Source organism: Parasteatoda tepidariorum, chromosome 1 (genome assembly GCF_043381705.1).
Source record: "Parasteatoda tepidariorum isolate YZ-2023 chromosome 1, CAS_Ptep_4.0, whole genome shotgun sequence".
In the NCBI taxonomy this organism is placed as follows: domain Eukaryota; kingdom Metazoa; phylum Arthropoda; class Arachnida; order Araneae; family Theridiidae; genus Parasteatoda; species Parasteatoda tepidariorum.
The window spans coordinates 62,687,559-62,710,726 of record NC_092204.1 but is presented as its reverse complement, the minus strand read 5'-3'; the positions used below and the strand labels follow the sequence as shown (position 1 = coordinate 62,710,726).

The following is a 23,168-nucleotide window of genomic DNA, read 5'->3' as shown; positions in this document are numbered from 1 at the left end:
ATAAAAAAGAAGTTTAAATCGAAAAATTAGAAAAAAATTTAAACAAGGTTTTTCCCTTTTTCTCAATATTTCTCAGTTTATTTAAAATATATTTAAAATTTTACACAAACCTATGATGACCTGGAGAAGTAATTGAAATGTATAAATATCTATTTCTTTTTTTGAGTTTATGATAATAACTATTTACTGATAAAAAAAATATTAATCTTAAATATAAGCTTATAAAGTATCTGGCTCTCCCTTGCAAACAAATAAAATAAACTGCGTTTTTAAGTTCCACCTTTGAAAATTTGGTTTCCGGAAACTTATGTGATCAATGATTTTTTGAAACGCCTGAATCGATCTCCGGAAACTTCCGGATCAGGGTTAGCGAAAAATCCGGATGTCCGGATTTTTTCCGGAGCACAATCAGACCTGTATATATATAAATATATATGTAAAGAAAAATATTGGCCTTATATAGGTATATGGATATAATTTCTTAAATAGGTTTAATATAGGCACCCCAAACATAAATTTATTCATTTTCACTGACTTTATAGGTATTTCAGTTTAATTCCATGATTTTTAAAGATAAAATTTTCTTGTTTTTCTTTGCTCAATCATACCACTGCTATTTTTTTAACAAGAAATTGTTTGACCACTGTGTTATGCCTATTTATATAATTGCTGAGCCATACATCTGAAATACTGTCCTTGAGAACTCGTAGGACATAAGATATTGATCATATATTAAAAATGGCATTAAATCGTTTTTGTGAACATAAATTACTTCTACTAAGTTAGAATAAAATATTTTTTTTATTTTAAACTGGGAGGGTAAAAAAAGAAATGCGTCATTGAATGAAACACTGTATAACGTATCGTATCTGACATTACAAAACAATCTGCTTAGAATATCTTTTAAAAATTAAAGAAATCTTTGAGTAATAAGATGCCCAACAAATTAGTTGATATAACAAATCCTTTTCTCTACTTTTGAAGGTTACAATAAGCCTCACAAGCAATATGAAACTCCGAAAATTAAAAATAATTAATATAAAGGTTTTAAAAAATACTTAGTATTACGTTTAAAATATTATCTGCTTAATTAATATCTAAAAAATATGCAACACAAAATTGATAGTTAAGTATATTGCATAAAATATTTGTCAATGAAATAATCGAAATAAAAATATTTAATAAATAGAATTATAAAAACTGTTGCTTATTTTTTTATTTAAAACTCAAACAATTATATTACTTTTTTTGAACCATAGTCCTCATCATCCTCGTCATCACTATCAGCTTTTCTTTTCTTTTCAGCTTTCACTTTTTTCTTTGGCTTGGGCTTCTCATCTTCTGATTCATCTAGTTCTCTTTTTATTGAATTGCTCATTTCAATATGCTGAGACTAAATTAAATATTTCAATACATGTATTTTATACTAAATTAAATACTTCTTAAATATAAAGTTTTCAAAAGTTCGAGATAGGATCGATTATGTCCACTTCGAATTATCAAGACTTTACTTGTACACATACTTTATTCTAGTTCCGTTTAGTAAATAAATTTAATACGAAATTTTTTTTGTATGTATTATTGTACACATTTATTTTCTAACAACAGAAAAAGTACCTAGTTTTTCAACTACTTAATTCATTTTACAATTAGCTACAAAAAAATACTAACAACAGAAATACTACCTAGTTTTTCAACAACTTAATTCATTTTACAATTAGCTACAAAAAAATAAAGTTTTTTTAAAATTGCCATCTTAATATTCATACATTAAACTTTATACTATTTATTTAACTATACACATATTTAAACCAACATCATATGATCATATGTAGAAACAAGTAAAAAGAATTTCACAATTTTTGCATTAATTTTGTTAAGATTATCTTGGCTAAAATTTTGTTTCAGCAAAAAACTAGAAATGCGGCAAATTTATAAAAATTTTTTTTAATTCATCTATTACTAAAATACCAATGATATCTATTACCTTAATTTTACACATTTTAACCAATAACAGTCTTGATTTTTTATAGAAGAAATGGAAAAATAACATTTCTTGACTTAATGTCAAGTATATATAATAATATATATTTTAATAGACGCCCGGTGGCTGAGCGGTAGCGCTTCGCGCTGTCGTGCCACAGGTCCCTGGTTCGATCCTCGGGCCGGGCAAGGTTCACTCAGCCTTTCATCCCTTCAGTGGGTCGATAAAGTGAGTACCAAGCATGCTTGGGAACTAACACTGGGGGTTCCGCGTTCGGCTGACCACCTGACCGGAACATATGCTCCTGCACCCCAGAGCCCAAGGTCAAGAAAACTGAGATGGGCACAGTCGGCCTTGGCCCTCTTAATGGGCTGTCGCGCCACTGAGTTAGTTAGTTAGTTATATATTTTAATATCCTAACATAACAGGGTTGCCACTGAAATCTGGAGAGAGAAAAAATTCACATAGTTTTAATTGTTGGAAAAACTTAAATAAAGAACAGCTTAACAAACTTAAAACAAATAATGTTATAGTAAATGAAATAGTTTATCTAACAGATTGTGCTTAGAGTGGTTACCACTTTTTCAAAGACGAAAATAAATAAAATTCCTCACATTTTCCCAGTTTGTAAGGAAAAACTCAAAATTCCCTGCATTTTCCCTGTTATTTAAAGTGATTTTAAAATTTCTTATATTTTTCCGGTATTTTCTGTTCTGCCTGTGGAGTGACAATCCTGCATGCACATTTAATCTTAAGACTCACAAAACAATCATTAAACTTAGATCATAAGTCCCAGGTTTTTATCGCCCTTTTGAGTGTTAAAGCTCATTTCTAGTTCCAATGTATATTCAGTTGAAAAGTGTTTATTATAATATCCATCATCACAAAAAAGAGAAATTTTTTCACAATTATGCACTGCAAAAACAATATGGAAAAGACTATAACACAAGCGATGTGCTACATAATAACAAGTAGAAACTCATGAAAGTATTTAATACTTTATTTACATCAACAAATTTAATAGGATGCAAATTGCAGTTTTTTGTCAATTAAGTGCTATCAAAACACATAAAATTATAAAACAAAATTTCAAACTATATGACAGAAAAATCTTATTCTTATAACTTGGTCATACTTTTGCCTACCTTCTTATAAAAGTACAAAACAATAATGTTTTGAAAAAATTTTTTCAAAAATATATTAAAAATATCATGTAAAAAAAAGTTTAAATGTATCACAAATAAATAATTTACACATTAACACACTTTACTTTTTACATTTGAAGTTTTAAAAAAAAAAATAAATAAACTGGCTAAAGTCCAGAGTCACCTTAAAATAAAAATTTCATAAAAAAATAATAAAAATAATTTCGAACTGAAAATTTAAAAAATAGCTAATTCATAGAACTACTTTTTTGAATTTTTTTAAAGCTAACAACAATGTACCGTGTTCGATAATGAATTAGAAATTAACAAATAAATCTATATATTTAATTTATCATGAAAATTTAGTTTAATATCTTAAACATGCTTGTTTATATGTTCATTGAAATCGATTTGACTCATACAAGAAAGCCACAAGGGTGAAAGAACTATGTTTTGTAGCCATTGTAGCTACCATTTAACTAAAATAGAATGCTTCAAAGCTAAGATTGAAAACTTCAAATAATTAATTTCATTAAGACTATTATAATTTACAAAGACGTATAATTTTACTTTAAGAATAATATGATTTTAAAACCAACAAAAAATAGATCCTACTTACAACATAAGTTATTCAAGTCAGATAGATAGCCACATAAATAAGAATAAAAATTGAATATTGATTATAACTTGCTTCTTAAATATAATGCAGAAATTTAATTTAAAAACCTTTTTAAGGTCTACAAAGTAGATAAAATGGTTTAAAATTAAGACCTAATTTTCTCTCCTAAATTTATTCTAATTTTTAGGAAAAGTTTAACAAGAGAATTCAGGTCACAAAATAAGACCAACGTAATAACACCTAAGGTTTAAAAAAATTATTAGCTGATATGACAATTTTACCAGTGAACTCTCGCAATGAAACAGTAAAAATATTATTTAAATTAGTCATTATTAAATTTTTTTTTATAATTTTTATCATGACAATTTTAATTTATTACGTGGAAATAAAAATAATTTTTTAGTAAATATCTTTTATATCATATTTGTTCAACTTAAGTTATTATTATAACTTGATGCATGAATGCATCACTAATTAACTAAACAACTAATCAACTCAGTGTTTTCATCATAGAAAAAAATGGGTGAGAATTTCTCACCCTTTCTCAAAAACAGGGTGAGATTTCAGAAAGTTAAGTGAGATTTTTAAAAACACAAATAGCACAACTAGACTTGGAAAAACACAAATAGACTTGGAAAAAAAATCATTTCTTTTATTATAATGCATTTTTAACGTCTTCTATTTTTTAAAGCATTGAATATTCTTGGTGCATCATCATAGAAGATTTTGCCTTTACTAGGTATTTGTCCATCTTACATTAGTGCATAAAAAATTTGAACGTCTTACATGAAAAAACCTTACCTACGGTAAACACGTGGTTGCAGAGAAATGTGTTCTGAAAGGGGTTCCGTGGTTCGGAGGGGTTGTGTTCTGTTGTTCGAAAAGGTTCTGAACAATACTGGTAAATAGGGAAGCTAGATAACGGAGCAAATGTTGAAAATAATGAAAGATCCAGGAAGAAAAGTGAAACGGATTTTATTCTAAATAGCATAATTCGAAGCTTCTTCCAAAATGCGAGAAATTCGCGAATTTTGAAATTGATTTATAGAATGCGCGAATTTCTCGCAGTAATAATTTTTTAATGCGAGAAAAGAAAAAATATGGGAGATTCTCGCGCTGTAGTGAACACTGCAACTTCATAAAAAAATGCATATGATAATCTGAATCAATCAATTAAACTTCTGAAATAATTATTAAATATCACCCAATCAAGCTGATTAAAGAAAAAAAAGAATGAGGAAACAAAACTTACTAAAGGCATTTCATCTTCACTCATAGGCTCTTCTTTCACTTTACTTTTGGAAACGGAATTATTAGATGGACTACCTACAACAGAATCTTCAGTTTTCACTTTAACAGCTTTATCTTTGTGTTTTTCACCATGTTTGTGCTTTTCACTGTCTTTATGTTTCTCACTTTCCTTATTCTTCTCACTCTTATGCTTATCACTATGCTTCTCTTTGCTTTTTTCACCATGCTTATCTTTATGTTTCTCTTTGCTTTTTTCACTGTGTTTTTCTTTGTGATCACTATGTTTTTCTTTTACCTTTTCTTTTGCTTCACTCTCATTTGATTTAGAGCTACTCTTATCCTTATGGGATTTGTCCTTGTGCTTATCTTTATGTTTATCTTTTGATTCTTTGTGTTTGGACTCCTTTGAACCATTCTTAATTTTTTCATTTTCTTTAAAATTATCAGATTTTGGCTTTTCACTCGAACTACTGCTATGCTCTTTTTTAACAGAGTCAGATTTCACCTTGTCTTCTTTTTTTGCCGAGCTATGGTTAGACGATTCAGAATGCTTGCTACTGCCATCTTTGGTTTTAGAATGTTCTTTATGAGAATGCTCTTTATGTTTTTTCTCTTTGTGATGTTCTTTTGAGTCGTGCTTGGAACTGTCTTTGGAAGATTCTTTGGATTTTGATGATGAATGATCACTTTCTTTCTTTTTGACGTGATCGGAACTATGTTTGTGATGATCGGAGTTTTTGCTGGAGTCGTGATGCTGTTTTTTTACAACCTCTTGCCCTTCTACCTTTGGTTTGTGATTGGGAACACTGCTATAGCCATTAGGAGTAGGGTTCATTGTTTTTAGTGTATCACCTAGAATAAGAAATATAAAAAAAAGAATTTAAAACAAAGTGAACTTAACAAAAATATAGTCACAGAAATTTATTATTTTTGTTGATCATAACTACCGTGCTATGAGGCAGATACGTAAATAAATTGTAAATTTATGACAAAAATTTCTTATCCTAGTGCAATTTTACCAATTAATTAATAAGAAGGAAGAAAACCTCTGACCATATTTAAAACAAAAATGAAGTCTATTCTCAGTATACAAGACCACCTAAATAAAATATGTAGGATAACTTGACTTAAGGAAAGTTACTTAAGTATTACTAACCTACTTGCACGGAATACATCCGATAATTAATTTAACCTAACAGCATTAGCAATTTTAACACTTGATTCTTTCTTAATATGGATAATGGAATTTTTATTAGCATAATATAAAAATAGAATTTTTATTAGCACTATAATCTTAACAGATAAAAATCAATTCCTTAATTTACATTAATCTCTGTTAAAATACTAAGAAAGATACTAACATGTAAACTTAATGCAAAATCAATTCACCCTGTTTCTCTAAGCTCTAATTTAATTATAAAAATTTTTGATAACTGATTAAGTTTACTTCAAAAACACCTTTACAACACATACACTTTTTTGAAAACATCTTTTATCAGAAAAGAAAAGTATTCAGCTGTGCATGGAAATTTTATTCTTTCGACAGTAAAGACAAACAGAAGAGTAAAAATATCTGGTGCTCATATGTCTTGATATATATCTCCAGTTCAGTTACAGGCTTACAATGCAACATCAGTTGAATGATTCCATCTTTATGACTAAATGCTATAAAACCAGTGTTCAACAACTTTGAACTTTAAAAAAAAAAATGGATTTATGAACCAGAAATTTTGTAAAAGGGTACTTAAAAAATGAAGAAAAAAAAAGGGGGGTTTCAAAAGTTTTCTTTTTTAGCAAGAAAAATATCCGTATATAGCATAGCTGCCAATCTCTCAGAGGATGATTTTTTTTTTATTAAATGGAAAATTGAATCACAATGACAGGGCTCCAAACTTATCTCAACCAAAGTAAAGGGAAAATGTGGACCAGTTGTAGTCAAACTTATTTTGGGAGATCATTCATAATTAGGTACCACAATAAAATAGTTAAGAGTTCTTTATATAAACATTAAAAAATCAGTTAAACAGAATTCATTTAAATGCAGGATCTTACTAACAGAAGAAAAATTTTTAATAATAAGTTTCTTAACTTAGTATAATTTATTTTTAAGGCAATGATTTTTTAAACTTCTCTTTTAATTGATATTTTATTAAAACAAATCTAAAAATTTGCCAAAATTTAAAAGATTTAATAGATAAAAATTAAATAAACCTGATCCCTAGGAAAGTTCTCAAAATTAGTTTAATATTGCAGGTATTAAGACGTATTTAGTACAGAAATTGTATAATAATAATCAAAAAATAGGGGAGAAAAATTTATTAGAGGAACTTTAATTAATTATAAGATAACAGGTAAAATGAATATGGTACTAATTTATAAATACAACTCAGTGTACTAATGTGAATATCAATGGTTTTTAAAACAATGCGAAGAGAGAAATCCATCAAAAAGATGTAAAACACCAAAACATTAAGAGGGTGACTAAAATGGACTTTGAAGGGACAAAAAAACAATTTAGTAACCTTGCAATTAACACAAATATCTGTTTTATTAGGCTCAGAGTTAAAAATTAACGATGCATAATTATCATGCACTTTTATAAATATTAATTCATTTACACATAGTGAGTGAGGATTAAAATCATTTTAAAAATTAAATTTAGAAAACCAAAGAAAAAAAAGGAAACCCAAAGTTGGCAGCAATGTATATTATCTACTGATATTCAAATATCACTAGATAATAAAAGTAATTGATGAAATCTAATAAAAGTAATGTATGAACATTGGACTTGCAACTAATCCAGATTTGGAGAAACTTAATAATGCCAAAAACTATACTTTTGTATTAAAGTTATTCAAATTTTCAAGAAAAGAAATACAGAGGCACATAAAAATTAAGTTATATTAAACCTAAGTTAAATTTCAAATTTGACTTTAAATTATTGTAGATTTAGTAAGAATCCAGATTTTTTTTCTTTTTTTAAATTGGGCAATAAATAATAAATCATCTACTTGGTTCTCAGTTGAGGAGTTAAAAAAATATGTTATATCTAATTTAAGACTAGCACAAGTTTTATTTAATTCTGCAACTGATTCACTTATTACTTATAATTTGATTTTTTCATCTTCACCTCCATCTTTCTTTTCATCAGTTAACTTCAAATTTTCTAAGTACAGTAGGGAACCGATTATCCGGAACGATCGGGATCATCGTTATTCCGAATAACTGATTTTTCTGGTTTTCTGAATCACTACAAAAAGCCGTTTTCTTATTGTTAAACCCAACTAAAAAAAATATATTTGGAAAAAATATTAAAAAGAAGAAAAAACAATGAAATAATACGCTAATGATTATTTCCAGAATGATGGTAAGGTAAACATCTTTCAAAAAGAAAGAAAAATCCTAAAATCTTATGAGGAAAAAATTTTTTTTTAAAAAAATGGCAGGAAAATGTATGGAATTTCGCTCCGGTTTTCTGATTCCCGGATAACGGGTTCTGTACTGTACTAGTTCCTTTAGCTTAGCTTTTACACTAGTTCCTTTAGTACTGTACTAGTTCCTTAGTAATCATCAAATCATCAGATACTAACAAAATTGTTTTCTTTTAAAATAGGGGCTTAAAGGTTTAATTATAATTTTTTTTTAATTTCGGAAAAGACATAAAAGGCCTTTAATTCTTTCCTTCAGTAAAGCTTTTTCTGTCATGGTAGTTTTAAAAGATATCAAAACATTGCCAAAGTAGAAAAATTCCATGAATTCTCAATCAATTGTACCACTGTCATGACAAGGCTAAAATTGCCTTTACTACTTAACCAACATCAGTAAGCTTAAATTCATTAGTTGTATTTCTGACAGAATAATTTCTGACCAACAGTAGTCAATAGAACAACCTTCTTGTTTTCTAATTGCCTCAAATTTCAAAAATTTTAAAACTTCTTAATGGTAGCAAATGTCAGCAATCAAAGGTTCCCAATAATCTCATTTTTACTGATTTCATAAACTTATACATAAATTTAAAAAAATATGATAAATTGGAAATTATTACAAAAGGAATTATTATAGAAAAACAAAAGTTTTTCGTCCTTATTTGTTTCACAGCTCAGAGTGTACAACCGAAAATAAGAAAAGACATGTAACATTCCTGCAGTGCTTCTGGGTAACCTCAAACAAGGTAAGCATGCGTTCACAAAATTCAGCTGTTGCATTGTTAAATTTCATAATACCTTTCCACCAGGTAATTTGATCTATATTCTTGTTGACATAGCGCCTGAAAAAACTTTTAGGATAAGACTTACTTTCAGTTCAAAAAAGATATAAGGTAAGAATTCAGGATTTTTATTGGATTTAGGATTTTATTATTTTTTAACTATTTCTATCAGATTTCTGACCCTTTCTTTTCTCTCTGCTTGAAGTTTTTCTCCTTTATACTAAGAACAGGGCTCGTGATTTTTTTGATTTTTATTCAAATACACTGTAAGAACTTTAATTTATGATTTTAAAAAAATATAAAAGTTTTATCAAATTAACTTAATATTAAAACTATATTGTAACAAATATTTTAGAAGCTCTAACTAAAATAATTTTTCATTATAATACATGACTTTGCATAGCAACCATTTTGAAACAAATGCATGATTAAAATTTAAAGACTAGATGAAATAGAGAATTTAAAGAGGTCTGTCTGGGTTTTTCTGAGAGGTACCTATTTTGTGAAAATTAAAAATTATATTAAAAAATCAACACTAATATAGTAAAAATATGGATTTATCGTTTCTTACGACACAAAAATAAAATTTTAAGAAAAAGTATTTTGTGTGATTATTCTATCAGTTTTCCTAAAGTTGAATTTGTAAAGGTACCGTTAAACGGTAGTAAATTTGGCTTCGACAGACCACTGTACTTTAAATATTAAAACAAAGTTTCAGTTAGCATTAGCAAATCATAACTTTAAGTTAAAATTGTGATTTCTTTTTTTTTTTTTCTCTTGATTTTTAAAATGACAAAATAAATGTAGCAGACTGTGTTTATAAATGTAGTCATTCATCAAAAAATAAATATTTTATCTATAAATTTTTATATTAAAATATTCCTTTTTAATTCTATATCAAAATAGATAAGTCAAGCTAAAAAAAAAGGGGTAATTCACGATCACTCTGTTTCTGGGGTAAATAATGATCACCTAAGTTATATTTTAAAAAAAAATTTTTTTTTTATATTTGAGACATGGACAAAGAATGCTTGTACACTTTACTAAAGTATAAGTACATTTACTTAATAATAGCTTTTTGTTTTATCTAACAAAATAAGTATCTTTTAAACTGCTTTCTGTATTTACAATTTCAAAGATGGGTTTCAAAATGTGCACATTTCTGCAAAGATCCCCTTCCTTCTCTTAATAATAAATATTTTGAGTTACTTTATATTTCTTTGATATAAAAATAGTGTAAGCTTTTGTTTAATTGTTTCACATCTACTGTAAACATTATAATTGATTATAGAAAACTGTATCAAATGTTGCCCCCTACAGATGGGGTAATTATTGATCNGTCCATGTGGTAGTTTCAATTCTTTTCTTAAATAACAGTTCATATTTATTAAGTGGAACAACTATAAAATATATTTTAACTGTCATCACAAAATTTGTTTTTAAAGGTATACAAGACTGTATTCTGATTTGCACCATTTCTGGTTTGTCATACTTATCTATCTTCTATCTTAATTTTATGTGTGTACATTGTTAGAATAATTTTTAAGTTTATAAATTAGCTTAGTATAATATGGTGAGAAATTATTAGCCTAAAAAGGATACTAAGCTTCTAGAAAGCAAAATTAGTGAATTTCTTTTAATGATTGAAAATGAAAATTTCAACGTGAGAGCTGCTGCCAGAGCTGTTGAGTTGACATACCTTCTTACTTTACTTTACACTTTCACTTAATGAAGTTAAAAAATCCAGCAAAAGTAACCCATGTGGGAACTCTCTTATATTTCAGAAGAACATGAGAATGAGTTGGCTGATTGCCTAAAATGTATGGCACGATGCAAAGATTTTTGAAAATTTAAAGTGTTAATCGTTCTTCTTGCTTTTAAATAAATCATTTTATTAGCTGCTTAAACATATCTTTTTGGTTTATTTGTTTGATCTTGATGTCTTATTTGTTAATTACCATTATATAATTATTTTTAAACAGCCCCTTTACAATAAAAACTGGTGATCAGTAATTACCCCAGAAGTGATCAGGAATTACCCCAGAAATGATCAAGACCAGGGGTAATTCCCGATCACTAAAAATTTAAAATCTTTTAAATTCTAATCAGATTTTCAAACAAAAGAAGGTGGCATAGGACTCATCTCATATAGCCTCAAACTTCCTGTAAATATTAAAATTCTATCTTGAATAGTTTTTTCCCAAAATAGATGTTTGCATTTTTTGATCAGGAATTACCCCAGGTCACCCTACTGATTAGAATTTTTTTTCACAAAATTTCTTTATAAAAAATCAGATAATGTGAAAGATACTGTAAACATATTATGAGAAAAAAATACCAGTTAATAACCCTGCTGCATCAAATAGACTTTGAAAGAGTTTGAAAGGGAAGAATGACATTATACTAGGAAAAAAACACCTGAATTCATCAATCCTTTTTTTTTCCTTTTCTGTTTTTGGCATATTAGGGTAATTTCTTTTTAATATAACCTCAAGCTTCAGAAATATACATTTTCCACCAATAAAATATGATGTAAATTTTAATTCACGCTTTTTCATTCAAAAGGTAGAATTTTAATTAACATTATTTGTATTATTTTTTGAAAAAAATTCATATTTATTAATTACTTTCTACAGCTATGCAAGTCTATATTAAGACAGCATTAAATGTTTACTTTAATCTGTACTTTCAATCTCAAGAATCAAAAGATTTTTAAAAATGTAATTTCAAATGTGTTGGAATTTAACACACACTAAGAAAGTAATTTCGCGAACTAAAATTAATTAATGCAGCAATTTATTTAAATAAACTTTTAATACTAAGAAAAGAAAATAATAAAAGAATCAAAAACTTAAAACACTATTTTTTAACTTTTAAAATCAATATATATAGATAAAAATTTGTTGATTTAAATCAACGAACCCTGCTTAAGATACATTCGATATGCAATCATGTGCAAAGGGATTAATATTAATTGAAAAAAAAAACTTATAAAAATAATAAAAAAATTATTTAAACTACATTCTTTTGGAAAACTTTATACACTCCAGTAATATAAATTTTAAAAAATTTGAACAATAATCTTTTGTTCATCTAAAGACAATGCAAAATTAAGAATTATTATTTTTTCTTTTTTTTTACATTCAGTGTTATTACTGTAGCTGAGATCTCTTTTTTAAATTTAAACCAAATAAATAATATTTAAATTAAAACCAAATAGTAAATTTTTTTTTTCTTTGATTGTTTTTGAAAATAACCTATATACACGAGAATTTTTAAAATCACAAACTTATTAATCTTTAAAGTGCTGAAAGCTCAGATATAATTAAAAATTCCATTTACAAAACAGGAAAAAAATCCAGATTGATTGTGCTGAAATTTAGATACGTATTTTAGAGTAGTGGTGTACAACCGAAACATCTTTATACGAAATGTGTAGCCTCTACCTTCCAAACAAAATATAATTTCGACAATAATAAATAACAAAATTAAGAGTATAAGATATAGCATACTGTTTGTAAATCTTCTAGCAAAATATTTAAAAATAAACATAATATAAATGTAACTTTAAAATAATGAGAGATTAATAAAAGATAAAAATTTTGAGCAATTTTGAATTTTTAAAAAAAATTTTTTTTTAAACTATAACATGTTGAAAAAAAAAAGGAATAAAATGCTATGTATAATAAATAAAAAAATTAAGAGTATAAGAAATAGCATACTGTTTGTAAATCTTCTAGCAAAATATTTAAAAATAAACATAATATAAATGTAACTTTAAAATAATGAGAGATTAATGAAAGATAAAAATTTTGAGCAATTTTGAATTTTTTTAAAAAAAAAATTTTTAAACTACAACATGTTGAAAAAAAAAAAGGAATAAAATGCTATGTATAATAAAGCTATTATAATTTATAAATATCTAAAAATAAGTTTTCCACAAAAAAAATTAGTAAGTTAGATTTCATCAAAGACAGTGCCTATCATCATCCTTTTATTTTAATTTATTTTTGCATATTATGCAATTATTTTCTTTACTATGTCCTTTACTACTTATGACAAATGAATAGGTTCATGTTAAAAAATAATTTACTATTAAATATTAAAATTAAACTTATTCTAGCCTCAAAAAGTTCATTTCTTTCAACTTTAAAAAAAAAATTAAACACTTCAACTTAGAACCGTTTTAGCTATACCTATAACAGCACAATTTTTTTTACAGAATATCAATAGATAATACAGGGTTTTGAGAAAAATATAAGTAAACAGTTTACAACAGAGCATTGTATACAGTTAACAACAAAATGCAGAAATCTGAAGAGCCGAAAATTCATTTCAATCTAAATTTATTTTTAAAATGTAACTACATATTCAAATTTTTGAATAAATTATCAAAATTATATACCTTATGCACAATTTTTCAGGAAAAATTTAGAATTTGTTAATACCTTATAAATATGTAATAAAAACGTTCCATTGTTGATAAATTTTCTGATAACGCATTATTTCCCATTAACAATACAATAATAAAACTATTTTTAAGATGTTTATCAAGTTTGCATTAAAATTATAAAAGTAAAAACACTTCTAGCAATAAAATCAATGCTATCACACTATTCAAATGCATTATTTTATCTTATTCATATTACGGGAAAAAAATTAGATGAAGTACTAAAAGTTAATTGACACGTTTTAAGTTGTAACAATTATGTAACAGAATAAATATAGTTAAATTAGCAATCGATTTTTATACATCAACGAAAGCTTTATCAATTAAATTGTAAGCAGATTTTTACTGAATATATCTTTGGGAGAAAAATTAATAAGAAATAGCCGACTTACCGCATGGACGAGCTGAAATATCGTTGGGCACAGACGAAACCGGTGTCGTTGGACTCTGAAAACAATTGATTAAATATAAATTTACCACATAAAATTTTACTTCAAATATAAAAATTTTTGAATTTAAAGCAAAAGAAAACAATCAGTTAAATATTTTCTAAAAATCGATAACTATAATATGAAAAACGTGCAATGTTAATGATCGCTCTTAACACTTATCCCTTTATGAAGCAGTACGTGGGACTTAGAAAATTTTCGACGCCATTTGCCGCATACTTTACAATGAGACAGTAACAAAAATCAGCGTATATCCCGACTGTTTCACAATTTTTACCAATTACTAACAAATATTAATCAAGTTTTTACCTGGCTAGATGAATAGAAATCGCTTCCAACTTCATTCATTTTTTATAAATCTTAACTAATAAATGAATTCAACAGTGAACAATGCAATTTATGTTAGCGTGAGACTAAGTCCAAAAGAAACATTAATGCTCATGCGCGTGACGTCAAAACCCCGGACGTAGACTGGATTGAGCAAGTATTTCTTTCCCCTGGCTCAGCTGGAAAACAATATGAATAAAAAATAACAATTTTTATACTTAAGTTGGGACGTAAGTAAAAAGAAAGGGTTTTTTGGAAAATTTGATCGCTCCAAATTTATTATAGTTTAATATAATAAATTATTTCCTTTTCTCTTTTTTTTAATAAGTATTTCGTATTAATAAAAAAATTGATCAAATTTTTTCAAACTTTCGTTATTTTTTTTTTTACGGAAAAAGTGGAAAAAATAAGTGTAAAATATAAACTGAAGCTTACAATAAATAATCACTGAAACTATAATTGATATCTATTTCAGGCAGAATTTTTTAATAATTATGGAAGTGAATATTTCTAAAAATACATTAGTTCACATATAGAAACCCAATTCTATTGTATTCAATGCTATTATTACACACAATTCTATTAAAAATATTTTTGATTCGTTACAAAGGAAATAAGTAGAAACTAAAAAAAAAAAAATTATATGATTAATTAATTCTTTAGATATCTGTTTCTAAATACGTTCTTAATTATATTGCTCATAGTAACTTACGTTAATCTTTATTGAATTGTATATTTAAACTGGCCTCTTGAACGGTGGAAGATGCAAATTGCAATTTATTGACCACAATTTCCGTAAATAGATCAATATATTGGATATGTCTTTCTTATTCGATTAATGAAAATGATAATAATAATAATAAATATAATTTTTTACGTGATCTTTGAACTCACAAGAATTTAAACTTTTTTGCCTTTTAGAAAACAAAGACGACACATTTTTCGCGTCTCTTTCTTAACAGCGTCGGGCAAAGGGGAGCTATAATCCTAGGCATCCAGCCAAAGGAAATATCCAATTCATGACTAAACACACCATAACTTCATATCTATTACTAATATTATTTTAATTATTGGTTTAATTTTTTCCCGTAAATATTTGATTAAAGTGAAATATTTTATAATAAATAAAATAATAAAATATGATTTTCAAATAAATTTAATAACCGAGATTTACATCGTTATTTAATTATATTTCGCCTGGTTGGTAGAGCGTTAGGGCCATGTGTAAACGGCCGTGATTTCGATCCCAGTCGGCCGAGGACAATGTTGTAAATGGTAACTGGTGCTCGCTAAATCTCTCGGGGTCACAAAATCCTCCAAATTCCCATAACAAATCAATACCTTTGGGGGCAATGAATTGGAAATAGATCGTTCTCTGGTTCAAGTTAAAATTACTATCTGTGGATGACTGAATGGATATAAAATTACTATCTGTGGATTACTATCTGTGGATGACTGAAAGGATATGGGTCCGTCCTTTAAAACAGGATGTGACGTGAGTGTTTGGCTAAAGAAGTAATCTTGGCCATAGATTAGTCTGCCATAAATTCGCTTTGTTTCACCCAGCAGGCTTCGGCAAGCGGCATTAGAAACGACAACATTATTTTTTTTTTCCAATTAGGAAAGGAAAAAAAAAATTGAACCGCGATGGTTCAGGGGATAGAGCGTTCGCCTTCTAATAAGGCGAACCTGGTTCGAATCCCAGTCGATACGAATTCCGCATCCGGCTTGCACCGATCACAGTGCTGACGTGAAATATCCTCAGTGGTTGACGGATCATGAGTTAGAGTCCCCTTACCGTCAGGCTAACCGTGGGAGGTTCTCGTCAGTCTTCCTCTCCATGTAATGCAAATGCGGGTTAGGTCCATCAAAAACGTCCTCCACGAAGGCAAAATTTCTCCCAATCCTCGATCCAAGAGTTCCCTTGTCTTCTGGATTGGGTTCAAAATTTCAAGGCTGCAGAGTTGAACATTAGTAGTCGTAAGCCCATAAAATTGGGTCAGCTGTTCAACGACGGTTATTAAAATAAAATAAAGTTAGTAAAATTAAAAATAGCATAAAGGACTTTAGCATACATTTACATAAAAATTAATTTGAAACATTAATTATTTTTATTTATTTATTTTTTTAAAGAAATATCATTTCAAAGCTCCCCACTCCAGTGTTTATTAGAGGAATCTAATTGAGTAGTTCGCTCTATCGACCCAAACATCCATACAACCCTGCACACCACTGTTTTTTTTTTTTTTTTTATCCGAAGACTATTTCGATAGTAATTAACTTAAAAAAAAAAAATTTTTTTTAACTACTTCAGGGCTGGCGGACAGCGAAAGAAAGCGCTTCCCCATGTCCAAATGTTCCGAATTTATTCGTACTAAAGAGTATATATACGTACTACTACGCGATGTAATACGAGAGCACCGTATTGAGATCACGGAAATGTAATCTGGTGCCGCTAAAATTATAAAGGCACGTTCCATATATGATACTGTGGGCCCATGGGGCTCCGCGAACTTATATTTTTGGGAGGAGGAAAATTTTCATTTTGCCAACGAATTCCTATTTCGATCGAATCATAAATTAGTGCCAACAATTGTTTTTACATATTATAATAAATGGACATCAAAACCGTCTCTAAAAAAATCTTCTTGGTGATGAAGCTATAAGTTATAAATAACACAGTAGTCAATTTTTCCCGGAAGATTTTACATTTATATTTTAAGTGTTAGCAAAATTTATTACTTAGATATTTTATTCAGTGCTTAATAAATTTGATTTAAAATGCTTATTTTAATGTAAATGTTTTAAATGTTCGATTTTAAATGTATACCTAATCAATTTAACCATTTGTATAAACTATCTGACAACCAATAATGTGGTGCTAAAGAAATTTATGGAAGCAGTTTAGAAATTAAGTATGATTGGTGTAGGATAAAATCTACAAATGAGTATATTAATCTAGAGATCTTCAACCTTTTGCAATTCAACAACATTAATTCGGGAAATCGCGAGAGCCACGCATGTATTAAATAAAGGTAAAGAAATTCAATAGCAGGAGGAGAATATGTAGTAATTTTTTTTAGTACTAGTATGAGGTATTGAATATTTTCTGCTTTTGAATTTTGCTCTCAGAACGAATTAAACTAACAGCTGTTTCAACTATAGCGTATTCACAGTTTGAAAAATTGATTGTTCCCAAATTTCCTTTATGGATGATACAAAAAGTTATTATCATAAGCTAATTTGTATATCTCTATTTCGGATGATACAGGCTTGCATGTATTCGGAAATAAGGCAATGGCAAGACAATGACAAAATTGTGAAATGGCTACCTTAAAATATATTTAAGCATATTTTTTTCATAGCTATTTTAAAAAGTCAAATAAACGTGTTATAATTCCATTTGTGTTTCTTAAAAAAAAAAATTAAAAAAAGAAAAAAGAAAGCAATTAAAAAAAATGAAATTTTGTAAGTTTGCCGAATGGCTAGACAATATTTGCCGAATAGTAAAAATCTTTGGAATGCCCGAGAGACCTCCCATCCCGTCGCCCCTGCGTGAGCCGTGGATCATGAACCAGAAGGGTTTAAAGATTACGAACATTTTTAATTTCTTATATTGTTTAAAAAAATAAATTTTGAAAAAAAATGTATCAAAAATAAAATTAAAAATTATACACTATATTAACACTAGAAATATTAGGTTAGGGACTGTTTACAGGTAATGGATGTTTAGTTGGGTTGAAGCTACGAACTAGTAATATATAATACATATTCTTAAAGTCCTTGTCAAAAGTGAAATCAAAAAAGTATACATATGGTAATCGCAAATTAACATTTAAGCTAGGAAGGAACAAAAAATCTAGCATAATCTACCAAATCACTACTTTCGAAGAATGGACTAAAGACTAAAAGCAACAAAATTTGTTTGATTACTGACGAAAACAAAGGATATAAGGATTAATATAACCAAGTGTCATCAGGCAATTAAACTGGTTTTAATGTTTTTCCTCTCGTCTTTTTCTTAAATTATTTGTTACATTTTCGATAGCATAATGTTCATGTTTCATTTTCATAAGGAATGTAACATTGTATATTAAGAGCGATTATTACAAAACATCCCTTATAGAGATAAAAATGATGTAAGACTTGGATATAAATGACCGCAAGACTTTTCTGGTTTCAAATTTTATGTATAATCGGACACTCTTTCAGTGCTCAAATAGGAAAACAGATGTATTGTTAAAATGTTATGAAGGAAACTATTTTGATTTTTATTATATTTAAAAAAATTTTGGGGAGGAAGGGGGAATTAATGAACTAAACAAATAAAGTTTTACATTTCAATGGTTTTTAAGTAAAAATTCATTTTCTAAAAATTAAATTTCTGTATTACATGTCAATAATGTGCCAATTATGTATTATGTGTTAAAAAGTCATTTTGGTAAAATTTTCAGAAAACAATATATTTTAGATACATTGACTTAAAAGCTTTGTTGTCACTATCCCAAACCTTAGACGTGACGTAATAAAATATTTTATTACAATGACATAGTACATCATCAATTTAAGGCAAATACCTGTAAAGTCCTATTTATTTAAAGTTTTATTTTAAAAATTTTAATATTTTCAAAATATCGTTTTTATTTTCCTTATACGCATCACATTGTATTCATAAAAGTCCATTTGAGTTTTGAATATAAGATTGTAACAAGCAGTGGCGTACATAGACCTAGGCCTGCCCCCTGTAAGAGTTAAAAATGTGCCTTATCTTAGAGTTAACATAAATTTTAAAAATTATGATATGAAATAACAACACAATGAAAAAACATTAAGGTATTTATAATCTTTCATTTTATTTTAATTTATATTAATTTATATATTTTGATCTCAATTATTTCAATATTGATTAATCAGGAATTAATAATTGCAATGGAAAGGTACAATTTAGAAAGAGTACTAAATTGGAACATAGCATACACTTACCAACTTATCATTGACATAAAATTAATCTTGAAAATATGTGAAAATAACTCATTATCTTGCAATAATCATATTCAAAGTTTAGTTTAAAATATTTTTATTCGTCAGGTGAATTTAAAAATAATTTATGTAAAAAAAATTATTTTAAGGTACAATATATGGGGGTGCACAACCTTTTCAATGAAGTACCGCGTGCCCAAGTATTTAGGCATGTTGGCGGCAATTATGATACTTTTTATGTAAACATTATGTTTTAGACACAATTCCTTTTATCAGTCAACTTAGTAATATATTTGCATGCACTTAAATTCCCTTAAATATTTAATTTTCTTTTAAAATTATCTTACTTCTTGTAATTTTTATTTTTTATTTTTTTCTTTATCAGTCAACTTAGCAGTATATTTGCATAAAATTAAATTCTTTTAAATACTAAAATTTATTGAAAACTGAAGAATACCAGACTGATTCTTTTCAATATAAAAATATTTACTTTTGATCAAAAAATAGTTACATAAAAGGAAATAAAAAAAGATATGGGGAAAAAGTGATGGTTTCATATCATGTAACACGAAAGAATATTTTAAAATAAATTAGCTGAAATGTTCTGGATTTAAAGAAAAAAAAATGAGTAAATATTTTATTGAGCAATATAAATGCAAATTAATTATTTTAATTAAAGATATTGTATTGGGTTTAAAATGATTTAAAATCAAACAAACGCATTATAGCTCAAAATTAAATTCATCATTTAATTGGAATCTTATTTTGAGCTATAATGTGTTTAATATTTGATTTATGTGTATACTATCATTGCGTTTTATGTATGAGCTGTAATGCGTTCAGCACAGTTTTATCAATAGAGCATATCTATTTAGTGAATTAGGAGAAATTTTATAAATGTTAATTCTTGAAACCGTTTTCTAAACTCTTTTTTATTCTACCAAAAATTAGAAACGAAGTTGAAAAACAGTGAGCAGTTTAAGAACTCAGGTTCAAATTTCACGTTTTGTAATAATATTGTATTAAAAATATCAAAATTTAAGGGAAAAAAAATTAAATTTAACATGGATTAAAGATGGAATCGGCACAAATAAAGCATTTCAAAGGTGATGATTAAATAGCTTGAATCGCAAGTCGGTATAACATCGGATTGAAGATAGCAGGATTTTCGAAACCCCGTGGAAAAGCGAAGCAATAACTGTGTAACAGTTACACAGTAACTGTTGAAGGAAAAAAAAAATCTCTTAGATGTTCCATGAAATCGGCGCACATTGAAATGCAGGAGTAAAGTGATTACTAAAATTAAAATTCACGCATCATAATTTTGTCGTATTAAAATTATTCGGATTTTTAAAACTGTAGAAATTCTTAGTGATTACCACCGAAAAAAACGATCAAAAAGCTACATTGATTTAGATTTGAATCGTCTAAAACTGAAGTGTGCAATTCAAAATTTTGATAATTTTTTTTCCCTAAAAAAATTAGAATAGTTTCTATTATTATTATGTTTAGATGCTGCCGCGGGCCGGGAGTCAAGCAGGTTGTGCACTCCTATTTATTGTGAATTATTTCTGGATCGTGGGCTCCCCCTCGCCCCGTAAGCAGTACGGGGGTGTTATTTACGTGATTGATAATGAGAGAAATTTTAAATCTGAAACTGTCCCTTAAAATACAGAGGGTATCCGTAATCTGGGAAATATGGTCCCAATAGTTTGGACCCCTTATGCACACAGCTCAAAATGAGTATTTACCGTTTACGTAAATGGAAATAGCTCGCAATTTGAAATGCATGCTTACGAAAATGGATATAGCTCGAAATTTTATATGCATGCTTACAAAAGTGGACTCTGCAAAAAATGCGTCTTTATCAAACCAATTTAAAAACTAAACGGAAAATTGCTTACTTGCTTTCCCTTATTTATTAAAACACGAAGCAGAATCATTATGAGACAAAACCCCGTATTTCGGAGTTAGGTTTGCTAGGTATACTGCAGATTAGTCACCCCCGGAGATCAGCTGATCGGCCTTTAGAAGAATAATAGAATTTCAAGCATTAAGTAAAATTTCAAGTAATGCAGTCAAAAATTGAGGAAAGATGTAAGTATAATAAATTCATATTGTTCATGTGAGAGTGGATTTAATTTTTATCTCTTACATGTTCGTATGGTATCGTAGTGAATTTGTTATTATAGAATGTTTAGTACAACATATGGTAGCTTAAAATTAGAAAAAGAATTTAAAAAGTGCTTATTATCTCAACGTGACACTTTTGATTGATTAATGAAAATAGCAAGCTTCAACTAATCTTTTTATGTTATTTCTTTTCTTCAAATCTTTTTATCAATTTATTATTCAAAACTCTTCTTGTCAACATATTTAGAAGAAAAAAAATTTAGTTTGGTCGTTCAGCTTCGCACATAACAAAGATGTAGGTTGGACATTTACTTCAAAGGAGCTTAATCTGACGAACTTAATGCTTAAATCTGACGAACAAAAAGCCTGATATTCAAGCTTTAACTGAAATCCTCCAAGCACAAGGTAGTCATTGTAGAGGTAAAAATAAACAATTGAGTTTTCAAATTTTCAGCTTTTTTCTTACATTTCAGTTGTTAACGTTTTCAATTTTTTCCAGAAAACATTACACTAAAAAAAAATTACTCTCGTTTTAATTATTTCACTTTAAATATAACTCTTTAAAAAAAAGTGAAAGGGATACACATTTTCTTATTTTTAATTTTCTGAAGTAACTGGATAAAATTGCTTCATTATTCAAAATCAGGTATAATTTAGTATATATTCAAATTCATTGCTGTTCACTTGAAGCAATGTATGGCTTTTTTCAATCAAAAAGGAATAGGGGGTGATAAATGTCAGCCAACTTCTACACGGTTGGGAACCACTTCTGTAAACCATCAAAAGTTTCGCTACCAGTGGTGACCAGATAGTCCAATTTAACTCATGGCTTCGAGGTTTTCTTTTAAAATCCATCATGACAAACTCAACACTTCTTGGTTACTCGTTTCCCTTACTGCTATCGACAACTTTGCTCTAAATGTAAGATATCACATATACTATTAAGAAGAAATCGTTGGGGGTAAAAATCGTCCATGGACTTAATGCTTTGTAAATGCCTTTTAATTCGCCTATTCTAGACTAAAAATAGGGTATAATATGCATTTCATGTGCATCCTGTGCTAATTATATAGAAGACAAGGACAAAATATAAATTTTTTTAAAAATGTTTTACAAATATTTTTATCATATGTTTATGTTTTTAGAAATTTTAACATATATCTTTTGACTGATATTAATAACAAAGCTCTATTTTGAACCAAAGAATTAAAAATAATTGAAATGTCCTCGAAATAACCCCCTCAAACGAAGTTATTAAAAATAATTAGAAAACGAAGAGCAATGCCTATCAAAGAAACGGACAATGTTATACATTAAATTAAATGCAGACTATATAGAATTTTTTAACCCACTTCATATCATAATTGCATTATCATCAATTATAGCGCTATCTGTGATAACTATATAGAGGAGAAGTACAAAATAAAAAAATTTCAAAGCAATTTTATAAATATTTTTTAGCATATGTATATGTTTCTAGAAATTTTAATATCCATTTTTTGCTTTGATATTAATATCAAAGTTCTCCATTGAACCAAAAAATTTTAAAAAAACAAAACATTAAATGTGTCCACCAAATGCCCCCCTCAAAAGCAGCTAATAATTAGAGAACGAACGAGGGGG

General features: G+C 27.7%; 2 protein-coding genes across 3 annotated transcripts in view; one reads left to right on the top strand and one right to left on the bottom strand.

The window, feature by feature from the left end:
- The window catches only part of LOC107445015 (topoisomerase 1), a 34,527-nt gene extending 19,949 nt beyond the window's left edge, over positions 1-14,578 (bottom strand). The window contains exons 1-4 of one of the 2 annotated variants that reach the window (XM_016059324.3): positions 14,415-14,578; positions 14,049-14,103; positions 5,001-5,851; positions 1,244-1,393 (exon numbers count right to left, since the gene is read on the bottom strand). In XM_016059324.3, the coding sequence (XP_015914810.1) occupies positions 1,244-1,393; positions 5,001-5,851; positions 14,049-14,103; positions 14,415-14,453 (1,095 nt within the window). In that variant the 5' untranslated portion in view covers positions 14,454-14,578. Of the gene's footprint in view, positions 1-1,243; positions 1,394-5,000; positions 5,852-14,048; positions 14,104-14,239; positions 14,346-14,414 lie in introns of those variants that run through there. The other variant, XM_071181128.1, reaches the window with a different exon arrangement.
- Positions 1-23,168, top strand: part of LOC107455746 (zonadhesin) — a 346,128-nt gene that overhangs the window by 237,946 nt on the left and 85,014 nt on the right. The gene's annotated exons all lie outside the window — the stretch shown is intronic.